At 37.5% G+C, this 13251-nt stretch overlaps 1 protein-coding gene across 1 annotated transcript in view; it reads right to left on the bottom strand.

The window, feature by feature from the left end:
• The window catches only part of Cubn (Cubilin), a 2223842-nt gene that overhangs the window by 1825796 nt on the left and 384795 nt on the right, over positions 1 to 13251 (bottom strand). The window contains exon 13 of the mRNA XM_090396294.1: positions 9448 to 9578. Coding sequence (XP_090252420.1) covers positions 9448 to 9578 — 131 coding nt within the window. The remainder of the gene's footprint in view (positions 1 to 9447; positions 9579 to 13251) is intronic.

Here is a 13251-nt window from a genome sequence, read left to right as displayed (position 1 = left end):
TGTTCAGGTACTTCAATAGAGTCCAAAGACTCATCACAAGAGAACCAAACTATTTACACAAGCTATCATACCTCTCCTTAAATCCATTAACAGACAAAGTGCTAACAACTATGGCAACCCATTCCATTCATTCACAACTCTCTGAGTGAAAAATCTAGTCTGCTCACACCTACTAACCACACTTTTATTCAGCTTCCATTGAAGAACTGTTGTTCTACACTCTCAATCCAAGTGCTGAAATATTTCCCCTGCATCAATCCTATAAAATCCTTTAAGCAATTTAAATATTTATATCATGTTCCCTCTTTTTCACCTATCACCCAACTTCTACAGTCCACACAACCTCAATCTATCCTCATAAGAAACATTCCACAGGTGGGTGGAACCAATATGGTGAGTGGTTGCTACATCTCTGAATGATATAAATATAAATTTAAATATTTATATCATGTTCCATCTTTTTCACCTATCACCCAACTTCTAAAGTCCACACAACCTCAATCTATCCTAATAAGAAAAATTCCACAAGTAGGTGGAACCAATATGGTGAGTGGTTGCTATATCTCTGAGTCCTCTCAATCACTTCCTCATGCCCCAAGAAACCCAGAAGGCCAGACCTGAGCACAGTAATCCAGATGTGGACATAGCATGGTCTTATAAAGAAGAATCACAACTGCCTTATCTCTACTTGATAGTGTTGTTCTTCAATAGCCAAGTAATAGAAACCTTAACGACATGTCCTCTAAACTTCCTGAGCACACCACCCCTAAATCCCTAACTTCATCTATTTTCTAATGTATATTTCAATTAAATAACTTATTTTTGGAAAATGCAATTATCTATCACGTGGTCTCCGACAACCACTGACTTTACCCTAAACATGGCGGTGATGACTTGTAGTGTGAAGCAGTACGGCCTGCAGTATATTTCTTTACCTTCAGAAGCAGTACGGCCTGCAGTATATTTCTTTACTTCCAAGATAACCTGAAAAAGAGTATAGTTTAAATGCAATGATGCACTGACTCATTCAGAGAACAGCAATCTCTCCAGATGCCTACATCCTTCCTCATTCAAATTCAAGCGGTCCTTTGCATACAGTTCCTTTCTGTCTTCAAATCCAAGCCTCTCCTTTGACACATTCAGGCTATAATGATATTCATTATTAATGCTCTTCTACTAAGCTTGTCGCATTATCATATCTGTGAAATAGATGCATTATCTTCCCTCTCTGAGTTTTCTTCTGTACAACCTCAAGCATGAATCTTAGTTCTCTCACCACCTAATTCACACTGCATCTTAAGTCGTTCATGCCGACCATCACAGTCATCTTATCCACCCTTTCACCAGCTTAACTGCCATAGCCACACTTTTCTTCAGGCAAATACTCCTCAGGCATCTTATCTTGCACACCATGGACTATAGTCTCCATACATCACACCTCTTACCACTCTCTCTCCTCTAACACTTTCTCTCTTTGTTCTACTTACCTGCCATCCTGGCATATCTCTATCCCTGGTTCCAGCACTCTCTCACATTCTTCTCATTCCCTCTCTTCTACCGTTTCTATTCTCTCCTCTTCTATTATTCCCATAACTCTCTCTAACTCCTACTCTAATTCATCTTGCATTCATCACTTCCATTCGCTTAATCTCATCCTTCACATCTTAACTCATGCCCAAGACATTCCACGTCCTCTTTCAGTTCACCAGCTCTCTCTGCAAGCTATCACTCTTGCTCACCATTCATCCTCCCAACTAAGACCATCTGCGAAACTTCATAATGATTCAAACTTTCCACACTCCCTACTCTTATTTTGTCATTTATATTTTGCTCGCTATCATCGCCCTCTATCACACTACTCATCTCTCTAGGTCGATATTCTTCAGCCTCTGACACAATGCTGCTGAGGTCTGTTATGCTAATCTCCAGCTTACAAAGTTCACATTTCCTACAATTTCTACATATATGTACTCTCCCATCTCTCCTCTGCCAGATATCCAACTGTCAGGATGCATACATACCACAAAATCTCATAGTATTCTATGCAAAATGTAGTCCTTAAATGGGACAGAACTTGGTGATATGCCATTGGTAATTTGAGTTGCGGCTGCTTCAGTCATTCACATAGCACTGAGTACTAGGAACTACTACAACTATACTAAATGCTCTACTATATTATATGCAATGCTATAAGTATAGATATAAACTATACTATACTATAAATATACTAAATAATGAAAACTTATCTTTTTTTTCCCTGTTACCTCCAAACACGTCTAACTCTGATCTCACCCTCTTGGTAAGAATAAACCAAAAATAAACAAAATATAAAAAACGAAACTCCAATAGCAACACTGCTGAAGGACACTTGTATCATTGAAAAAATGTAACCCAATGACAAAAGCCACACTATCCTGATTAAAAACCTTTTTTTTTTAGCGCTGCTACAACCACATTCTTTCACGACTCTCATACAGAAAGGATTATAAAAAGATTATGAAAATGGGAAGAATGAGAGGCCATTTCTGGTAGTAGTATAAAGATGTAGTGAAGAAGGATATGAGAAGTAGATATTTTACATGGAGAGTTGCTGGTGAGTGAGAATGCATGGCCAGAGTGCACTATGAATGCAGGGAGTGTAAATAATTTCAAAGATCATTATGATAGACATATTGCTGGTTGAGTGGGGCCTCCCATGATGAGTATGTTAACTCCATGGAGGTAACTGAAATAATAAAATAATAATAATATAAGGTTAAAATTTCTTGAGACTTTAGCTTTGTAAGCAAATCGAGATATGGGTCAACTTCTAATAGACTGTAGATGACAATCAGTGTTTTGCGGATATCAATGTTAGAGTAACAAGAGGTGGAGTCAAAGGAAGTAAGAATATTGTAGGGAGATAGACTGAGATTTTTATTTGTCCATAAGCTTGTCATTTTTTTTAATAATAAATTTCAAAATTTTACTTATGATATTAGTAGGTTGGCAAGAATTGATAAATGGGATATTGTGGTATTTTTTCAGGTATAATGGAATGAATAGGGTGCCCATCTTTGTGAATTTTTATTTGACCAAAGATCATTTGGTCAAATAAAAGGTCAGATAAGAGGTCATTTAGTTCAAGACTCAATTTTTTATATTATTATTTTTTTAGTCTTCTTTAGTTTTTGTAAGAAATGCTTGGTTTTCTTCATGAGATTGGGAATTAGATCAAAATCTATTTTTTGATATGTATTTTGATCATTAATAGTGCTTCATTATTTGTTTCTATAGTCTTTTTGTTAACAAGCACCACAATGTTGCCTTTATGAACTTTCATGAATTATCACATTGCAATTGTTTTTTAAGGATTTTATTGTTTTGGTGCGTGCGTGCGTGAGGGAGGATGATTAGGTTTAATGATTAATTTACTGTTGGTAATATTGTTAATATTTTTTAAAAAAAGATGTCCTTATTGGAATCATACTTTGATTTTGCCCTGGATTTCTATAATAAATTCTTCACAGGGGGACTTGATTATAAAGGATAAGGATGTAAAATTTAGAGGAAATATTGTCAAAATTTTGAGAACAACAAAATAAGTTTTGGCAGTGATGAAAAGGACACCGACTTGTAGAAAGAAAGAGATTCTGGTTCCACTGTATAAGGCTCTGATTATGCCATATATAAGGACTACTGCTCACAGATTTGGTCACCTGGTTTTCAAAAGAATGAAGAGCTGTTAGAGAAAGTCCACAGGCAAATGACCAAAATAGTTTCTAATCTAGAGGAGAGAATGGAAAATGTAGAAGAGAGGGAGGGAGAGAGTTATGAGAATGATAGAGGAGGGGAGAATGGAAACAGTCTGGGAGAGGAAATGAGAAGAATGCGAGGGAGTGCTGGAACCAGGGACAGAGTGATGTATGCAGACTCGATGATCTTATCTCTTGTGTGCAAGATAGGATGCCAGAGGTGTGTTTGCCTGGAGGGAATGATAGAAAATGTGGCTATGGCAATTAAGAGGGGTGAAAGGATGGATGAAATGAATGTCATGGGGGGCACGAATGACTTGAGAGGCAGTGTAAATAAGGCGGCAAGAGATCTGAGATTCCTGCTTGAAGTTGTGCAAAATAAAACGCAGAGAGGGAAGATTGTGTGTGTTGCCCAGGTATGATAGTGACGATCTGAGCAGAAAATCAGCAATACTGAATTGCATAATAGCCAGAATGATTCAGAAGAGAGGATTGGAATACGTGGATGCTTGCAGGGCATTTGAGGACAGAAGGAAACTTTATGCTAGAGACTGCTTGCATTTGAATGAGGAAGGACGAAGGCATCAGGAAAGATTGCTGTTTTCGAAATGAGTCAATGTGTCAATGCAGGGAAACTAGAATTCCTTGTGTGAATGGGTGTTTAGGAGAAGGAAGATGACATCAAGTAACATTGAGCCAAGGGGGATGAGAGGGGACAATGATAGGTATAGAAGCAATGACATTTTTATGCTCTATATTAATGCCAGTAGTATCCGAAATAAAGGAGATGAAATGGTGGCGCTGATAGCATCAACCTGACCAAAGTTTATTGGGATCTCTGAGAAGTGGTTGATGGAGGATGATATAATAACTGGAATTGAAGTGGCAGGGTACAGCATTTTTCGGCAGGATAGGAAAGGAAAAGGTGATTGTGGAGGCTTTGGAAGGCAGTGACACAAATGGTTTTGAAAGCATATGGTGTGAGGCAGAAGTGGCCAAGACAAGATATTTAGTGGGGTGTTGCTATAAACCAGGGAGCACAGAGGGTGGGGACCAGGAGATGTTTAGGCAGCTGAGCTTGGCAAGTGCAAGAAGAATGATTCTTATGGGAGATTTTAACTACAACAGTATAAGCTGGGAAGAGGAAAATGCAAGTAGCAAGAAGGGGAAAGAATTTCTGGAATTCTTGAGGGACAAATATCTTAGGCAGCATGTAATAGAGGGTACAAGAGGTTCAAGAGTTTTGGATTTGGTCATAGTATCAGAAGAGTTGATAATCAGTGAGATGACATCTCTCCCACCAGTTGGAGAGAGTGACCATGTGGTTTTGAATTGGAAGATGAACAGACATGCAGGTGTATCAAAGAAAAGTAAACGTATGTGGAATTATAAGGCAGGTGATTATAATAGTCTTAGACGTCAACTTGGGGAAGTTTCATGAATGGAGTAATTGGAGGGATGGGATATTATTAGTGTTTGGGAAATTGTGAAGGAATGTTTATTAGCAGCAATAGTAAGCTGTATTCCACGAGTGAAGAAGAGGACACAATTTGCGATAAAGTGGATGGCAAACAATATTAAACAGGAACTGCATGCGAAAAAGAGGCTATGGAAGAGATATAAGGAGACAGGTGAAGAGCAGATGCATGTAAAATATAAGACACAGACCAGAGGATTGACTAGTATGGTAGGCAAAACTGGAATATGAGAAGATATTGGCCCTAAGATTCAAAGAATATCCTAGGGAATTTTTTAGCTATATAGCCAGTAGGAAGACAAATCACTATGGAAGAATGACACTGTGGGATAAAAATGGGAATAGAGTGACTGGTGCAGAGGATATAGTGGAATTGTTCAATGAACACTTTATTGGAGTATTTCATCCTGGAGGAGTCAATTTGAATACTAGAGAGATAGAGCAGGTTCGAGAATAAGAGGTGCAGGAGGAGAGAGTGTTTCAGATACTGAGTACTCTGGATGTCAGTAAAGCTTTGGGACTGGATGGTATTTCACCACAAGTTTTGAGAGAATGTAATAAGAAACTGACAGTGCCCTTGACCTTGCTTTTCAATGAAAGTCTGGTTGCAGGAAAGGTGCCCGTGGAATGGAAGGAGGGTAAGATAGTGCCATTGCATAATGGTAACAGACTGGAAGTGTCTAATTATAGGCCAGTGTGTGTGTCATCAGTAGTTGTTAAGATCTTGGAGAAAGTAGTGAGGGACCATATACAGCATTGGGCAGATGAGGGTAATGTTATCGGTGAGAGTTAACATGAATTTGTGAAGGGGTGCTCTTGTTTTAGCAATATGTTAGCCTATTATGATAAAGTTACAAGAGCATTAGATGAGGGACAGGCATATACTGCCATTTTCCTAGACTTAGCAAAGACATTTGACAGGGTGCCACATGATCAGCTGATATTCAAGTTGCAGCACATGGGTCTGTATGTCAGACTGGTCAACTGGATTCAGGATTGGCTGTCCGATAGGTATCAGAGAGTTGTGTATGGTGGAGCAATATCAAAGAGGCAGAAGGTTACAAGTGGGGTTCCACAGGGCTCAGTACTGGGCCCTATATTGTTTAACTTTTATATCAATGACATCGTCCATGGATTGCAAGGGAATATTTGGTTGTTTGCGGATGATGCGAAGCTGGGAAGAGTTATTAGTAATAGTGCAGATGTGCAGATATGGTAGCCTTGCAAAAGGATTTGAATAAGCTAGATAGATGGGCAAATGAATGCTGGGACACATCAATGGGACGGTGCATACTCTATGAGAGGGGTTAAACTGGAGGAAGTAGGAGAGACAAGAGATCTGGGTTTGATGATTGATAGAAACCTGAAATTCAAGGGACATATTGCAAATGCGTTCAAGGTTACACATAGGATTGCTACAATAATGAGAAGGACACTGACCTGCAGAGTTATCATTCTGTTGTATAAGACCCTGATCAGACCACACTTAGACTATTGTTCTAGATTTTATTCCCCAGGATTTAAAGGGGATAAATTAACTGTGTAAAGGGTACAAAGGCAGATAACAAAGACAGTTTCAGGACTGTACAATGTTAGTTATGAGGATCAGCTGAGGGAATGTGGACTGCAGAGTTTGGTGGATAGAAGAAGGAGAGGTGATATGATTGAGACTTTTAAACTGTTGAGAGGTGGTTACAGGGTTGACACTGGGGAGTTCTTTCGCTTAGTTGAACAGCAGGAAGGAGTGATGACAAGGGGCCATTCCTCGAAGTTATGAAAGGAAACTGTGAGCAAGAGGGTAAGGAGTGGTTTCTTTGCGGGGAGGGTGGTTGAACAGTGGAATGCATTGCCTGATGGAGTGGTGGGAGCAAGAGCAGTCAATGAGTTTAAAGAGTGGTATGATAGACTTTGTGTTTCTTAGGGGGGGAACTCCCCTCAATGAGTCTTGGCAGACTTTATGTTCTTAGGAAGGACCTCACACGATGAGTCTTTTGACTCCATGGAGGAATGGATAATAATAATAATATCTGGAATGTTGAATATGAAAAAAGGTTGAGACGATGCAATTTGCAGAGTCTAGTGAATAAGAGATAGAGGGATGATATGATAGAGACATACAAGTTTTGTTATAGCATTAATGGGATTAATGTTGAAGAGGTTTATCATAAAATGATGTGAGATTATGGTATAACAAGAGGTCATCCCCAAAAGCTGTATAAGGAGGGTGTGCACAATTGAGTGAGAAGAGGTTTTTTGCATGGAGAGCTGTGAATGATTGTAATGCATTGCCTGAGAGCATGGTTTCTGCAGAGATTTTGAATGTATTTAAAGCATAGTATGATGAGATGTGTATAGAGAAAAGGGACTTCCTTGATGAGTTTCTGACCTCCTTGTTCTGTTAGGATAACAATAATAATAAAAAAATGAAGAGGTAATATTCATTTGTTTCCTAATGATGCACAATTAGTAACATAATGGTTAATTAAGGTTGCAGGATGATTTAAAGAGGATGACAACAAGTTTAAATTTTTGAAGAAGGGTAAAGTTATGCATCTTGGTATGAAAAGATTACAAGATGTCTACTATGCTGATGGAACTTTACTCCAGAAAAATAATGAAGCTAAGCATTTGGGTGTATTGGTGAATAGAAAGTTGAATTTCAGAGCATATACAGCAAATGTGGAGATGGTAGCTCATAAGATAATTTGGTTAGTGAAGAACACACTAACAAGAAAAGATAAGAAGTTATCATTCTCCTTTAAAAGAAACTAATATGGCTGCAACTGGATTACTGTGCTCAATTCTGGTAACCTGAATTTCATGTGAATGAGGAAGTGGTGGAGAAGATCCAAAGGCAAGTGCTGGATTCTGGTGTGTAATGGTGAATCCAAGTCTCATCTATCCATAGATTTTCAGCGTGTGCATTTCTGATCAGCTGTGAGCAACCCATCTGTGGAATACTCCCTGTGATGGACCTCACATTTGTATGGACCTCACATTATTGTGAATTGTAAATGTTGATTAACAGGCAGAAAAGCAGGAATATGATAGAAACATTTAAGATGCTGAACATTCTTTTTTTTTTTTAAATAGGATTGGTATAGAAGATATATTTCAGTTCTTGGATGGGGATGGGGGAACAAGGGTTGATTCCTGAAAATTGAGTAAATGTGTGGTTATAAAGTGTGTGAGGATTATAGTTTTTGCTAGAAAAGTAGGGAATAAGTGAAATGGGCTACCTGTGTCAATCTAAGTGCTTTGTCTATAATGAATTTAGTTTAATCCTTTATCCAAGTGTAAGCAAACAAAATTTGCACCTGAAAGTATCTTCAGGACTGGGGTAAGGTGGTGCAACACCAGGGTGACTCCTTGCAAAGGTGGAGCAAGACACTATCACTCCTATCTCAGTATCTCCCATATAATGCAAAGTACATCTCCTTGCGGATATGTTTAATGTTATGCATTAAGGGAAGGGCCACTACCCAGACTAGTTTTGACCTTTAGACGACCATTAGCAAGGTCATCTCTACCTATAGGTAGAGATGACCTTGCTAATGCTTCTGGCTGGTATCTCCACTTGGGCCTGGCTCTCACTGAAGAGACCTCAATAAAGGTCGAACTAGTTCTGACCTTTAGACGACCATTAACAAGGTCATCTCTACCTATAGATAGAGATGACCTTGCTAATGCTTCTGGCTGGTATCTCCACTTGGGCCTGGCTCCCACTGAAGAGACCTCAATAAAGGTCGAAACTAGTCTGGGTAGTGGCCCTTCCCTTAATGCATAACATTAAACATATCCACAAGGAGATGTGTTTTGCATTATATGGGAGATACTGAGATAGGAGTGATAATAGTTTGCTCCACCTTTGAAAGGAGTCGCCCTGGTGTTGCACCACCTTACCCCAGTCCTGAAGATACTTTCAGGTGCAAACTTTGTTTGCTCACACTTGGATAAAGGATTAAACTAAATTCATTATATTATAACCAAGTGAAAAATAAACTTTTAAGTGCTTTGTCATCAATGTATTCAAGGAGCTAGTACAATAAATATTGTGTGGATTATGCCAACTGCCATCAGTCTTCAATCTCTATGGAGGTTTCAGTACATTAATAACAATAATAGTAATGATGATAATAATATCTGTGAGCTAATTAGACCTGAATCTAAAGTATATTTATTCCAGAAATGCATGCAATCTTTAATTCACAGTTAATTCAATAAAATAACTATTACCTGGCAGGTGCCATGAACACATGGATTGCTTGTGCATGAATTACTGATACTAGGAGTACACCCATCTATTCCAATACCACTTCCTACAAAGCCTGAAGGACATCTACATACTCGATATGTTCCTGATATTGCTAAATTAAAAAACAAGAATTAAAAATAAACTATCAAAACTCACACTATCAAGTATAAATACTGATGTTGATATACGTGATAAAGTCATCAGATAGTCTATGGCTTTAAATTCCCACTTCATTTGCACTAATGAAAAGAAGTAAGCCATGTGTTTCTAAAATGGTTAGAATACTCTATTTTCAGAAAATTTACATCTTGTATTTACTAAAATAAAGAGCCAAAAGGCTTCACTTCAGCAATGTAAATTTATAAAAATTAAGTGGATATTAAATCCAGCATTATTTCAAAGCTGAACACAGAAACTATAAAAGTTTCATATGAAATTTGACCAGAGAGCTTACGGGAATACACTCATCAAAACCTTTTCAAAATGGCGTAAATATCGGGGCATGTATTCCCATGAACTATCTGGTCAAATTTCATACAAAACTTTTATAGTTTCTATTTTCGGCTTTGAAATAATGCTTTGATATCCACTTAATTTTTATATCTTGTATAAAAAAAAATAAATCAGCAAACTCCTTTTATTCCCTTATAGGGAGTAGGCAAGGCCTTTAAAGAGAAAAAACCAGCTTGCACATGCCAGAGATTCACTAACTCGGTAACCAGTTGAAGATAGGCTTAGAAAAAGTCTTGTATTAATAGGCAATTTTAAAGGGTTTATCAGGTATTATTCTTATTAACAAACATCCATTCATGGAATCAAGAGAGATTCATCATAAGCATTATGACTCTCAAACAGAAATATGTGTCATATTGAGGCAAATGATAATGATGCTCTGCAACACCTAGAAGGAAGGCAAAACGGAGACAGAGTCAGAAGTGTATGTACTGTTGATTAGGCCAGTTATAAATTGGAAAGATATCATATCACCACGCATTTTTTGAAGAATGTAACCCAAAGTGTTCAGCAGCCATTTGAGTTCTTTAATAGTCCTACAGAAAATGGGCCTATAGACTGGAAAGAAGGCAAAGTATTGCCATTACACAAGAATGGTGCTAGGACATGTTTCCAATTACAGATGAACCTACATATTTGAAACTATAATTAAGATACTGGAGAGATAAGTTAGGAGAAGAATATAGGATTGGGTTGACAGACATAGGATTCTCTACAACAGTCAGCACTGAATTGTTAAGGCTAGGTGTTGCTTAAGCAAACTGCTTGCATTTTATGATAGTGACAAAAGTATTGGATAAGGAAATTCATAGGACAGTGATATTTTTGGACTTTACAAAAGCATTTCATAGATTTCTTCGTGACAAACTGGTGAATGAGTTCAGAAATATGGGGATGGATAAGAGGTAAAAATCAGCTACCTAAACAATAATGACAACCAGAGATGGAAAGCACAGCTCTGTTATTGGATTACTGTTGTTAAATTTATTTGATGTCAACTTCCATAAGGAAGATGTGAAGAAAATTTTAGTTTAAATGGGGTACTTTTTCTTGTTTGTTTGTTTTTATAAGTGCAAGATGCTGCACTTTGGAATGTAAAGATGTAAAATAGAACCATGATTCATGATTAATTCAGCGAGAAAATTCAGCTATGTGGTGAGGTTGTCTACAAGGACAGAAAATATCAGAATTCCATTCAGGAATTCTGATTTTATGATTGAGGAAATCAAGGAAAAGAAGGAAGCATATCAAAAGATCCCGGAATTTAGTCAGCTTTTGTTCTTAGGGAATATAGAGAAAAATATAGGAAAGCAATGCACTGTGTAAAACTAGCCACACAAAAGTCATGAGACTTTGGTAACACAGAAAATAAATATTATGAAGATAGCATAATATTGAGAAAACTATCGTGAAAGCTTAGAAATGGAAACAGGAGTACTATGAAAGGAATCCGAGATGATAAAATGAAGATAAATGAAAAATGAAGATAAAGATATTCTAGATGCCTAGATTGAAAGAATGTTAAATCAAACTAACAATGGCAGTACAAATTTATTATTATTATTCCGTGACACTTCCAAGGAGTCCAAAGACTCATCGAGGGAGGTCACCCACTCCACAACTCTCCATCTCTACCACTCCATCCACCAACTACAGCGAACTACCATCATCATTTACTGCCCACCACCACCACAAGTATTTTCACAGAAAATCACAAACACCCATATTTTAAATTAAGGGGATATAAAATCTACATTGTTTCAAAACCGAATAAGAAACTCAAAGATTGGAATCAGAGAGTTTCATGCCGAATATAGTAAACTATAAAGTATCGGCGAACACTAGCGTGAGCCAATGCAAGTGACCCCAGTACGTAGTACAATACCGGACAACTCGTTGCAAAAGTGGGGAAAGTTCATATCGCTATTCTTAGGTATTTTCCATAATGTAAACACACATTTCCTAGGAAATGTATGTTGTTATTACATTATGAAGGGAGGTCACTACCCAGACCGGTTTCAGCCTTTTTTGAGGGTTCATCAGTGAATAGCTAGACCATAATACCAAAGTGTATAGCGAAAAGAACTTGTATACTCTGCTATACGAGTTTCCAAACAACATACATACAAAGAACATACAACAACAAACAACATACATACAAAGAACATACAACAACAAACAACATACATAATAAAAACATACATTTCCTAGGAAATGTGTTTTTACATTATGGAAAATACCTAAGAATAGCGATCTGAACTTTCCCCACCTTTGCAACGAGTTGTCCGGTATTATACTACATACTGGGGTCACTTGCATTGGCTCATGCTAGTGTTCGCCGATACTTTATAGTTTACTATATTCGGCATGAAACTCTCTGATTCCAATCTTTGAGTTTCTTATTCGGTTTTGAAACAATGTGGATTTTATATCTCCTTAATTTAAAATATTGTTTATATCGCACAAATGAAGCTTATTAGCTCTTTATATTTAAGTAACAAACACCCATGGTGATGGCAGAATTCAAACCCACAGCCTTTTGGCTGGAGGGCACATGCACTAACCACGAGGCCAACCAGGTCAGCTATATGTTATGATTAATGATGATACAGTGGTAGGAAACATGCAAACATGCAAAAAAATTCTTAAATGATGCAATGATATTGCATCATTTAAGAATTTTTTAAACACTGACTAAGAACTGTAAGCATCCTTTCCATTCAACAACTGATACCATGACGTGCAATCCCGCATACTCCTCAGATGGTCATTATTTCCTGCTTTATAGTTCAGCATATAACCTTTTCTGAATGGAATATTCAGAAACTTATCCATTTCCCAAGTGTGTACTGCATGGTCACTATCATCCACTGGAGGCAGAATAGTCATGTCTTTAACTGATATTCCCTCTGCCACTATAATCAAATCTAACACTCTTTGACTTTGAATTCTTTCTGTCGCATTCTGCTTGAGGAAGTTGTCTTGCAACAGCTCAGTAAATTCAGTTTAATTCTTCGATGAGATTTTACTTCTATCAGTCAATGTTTAGATTATTAAAGTTTCCCATTATGATTATTCTTTTTGCACCCATTGACTTTATTTGGTGATGCATTTCTTTGTCACTAGCAACCGATCCGTTAAGTCTGTAACAACTCTCCACTATGTATTTGATCTTTTTAACTCCACCTCACACGAGATGACTTCAAACTCATTGCCAGGTGAAAAACTGGTATTAGAATTACGGTCATAGGTCTCAACACTAACTCGATTCA

This window comes from Typopeltis vanoorti, chromosome 8 (assembly GCF_054136105.1).
Source record: "Typopeltis vanoorti isolate ZY-2024b chromosome 8, IOZ_Tvanoo_1.0, whole genome shotgun sequence".
In the NCBI taxonomy this organism is placed as follows: Eukaryota; Metazoa; Arthropoda; class Arachnida; order Uropygi; family Thelyphonidae; genus Typopeltis; species Typopeltis vanoorti.
This window is presented reverse-complemented; position numbering and strand designations above follow the sequence as displayed.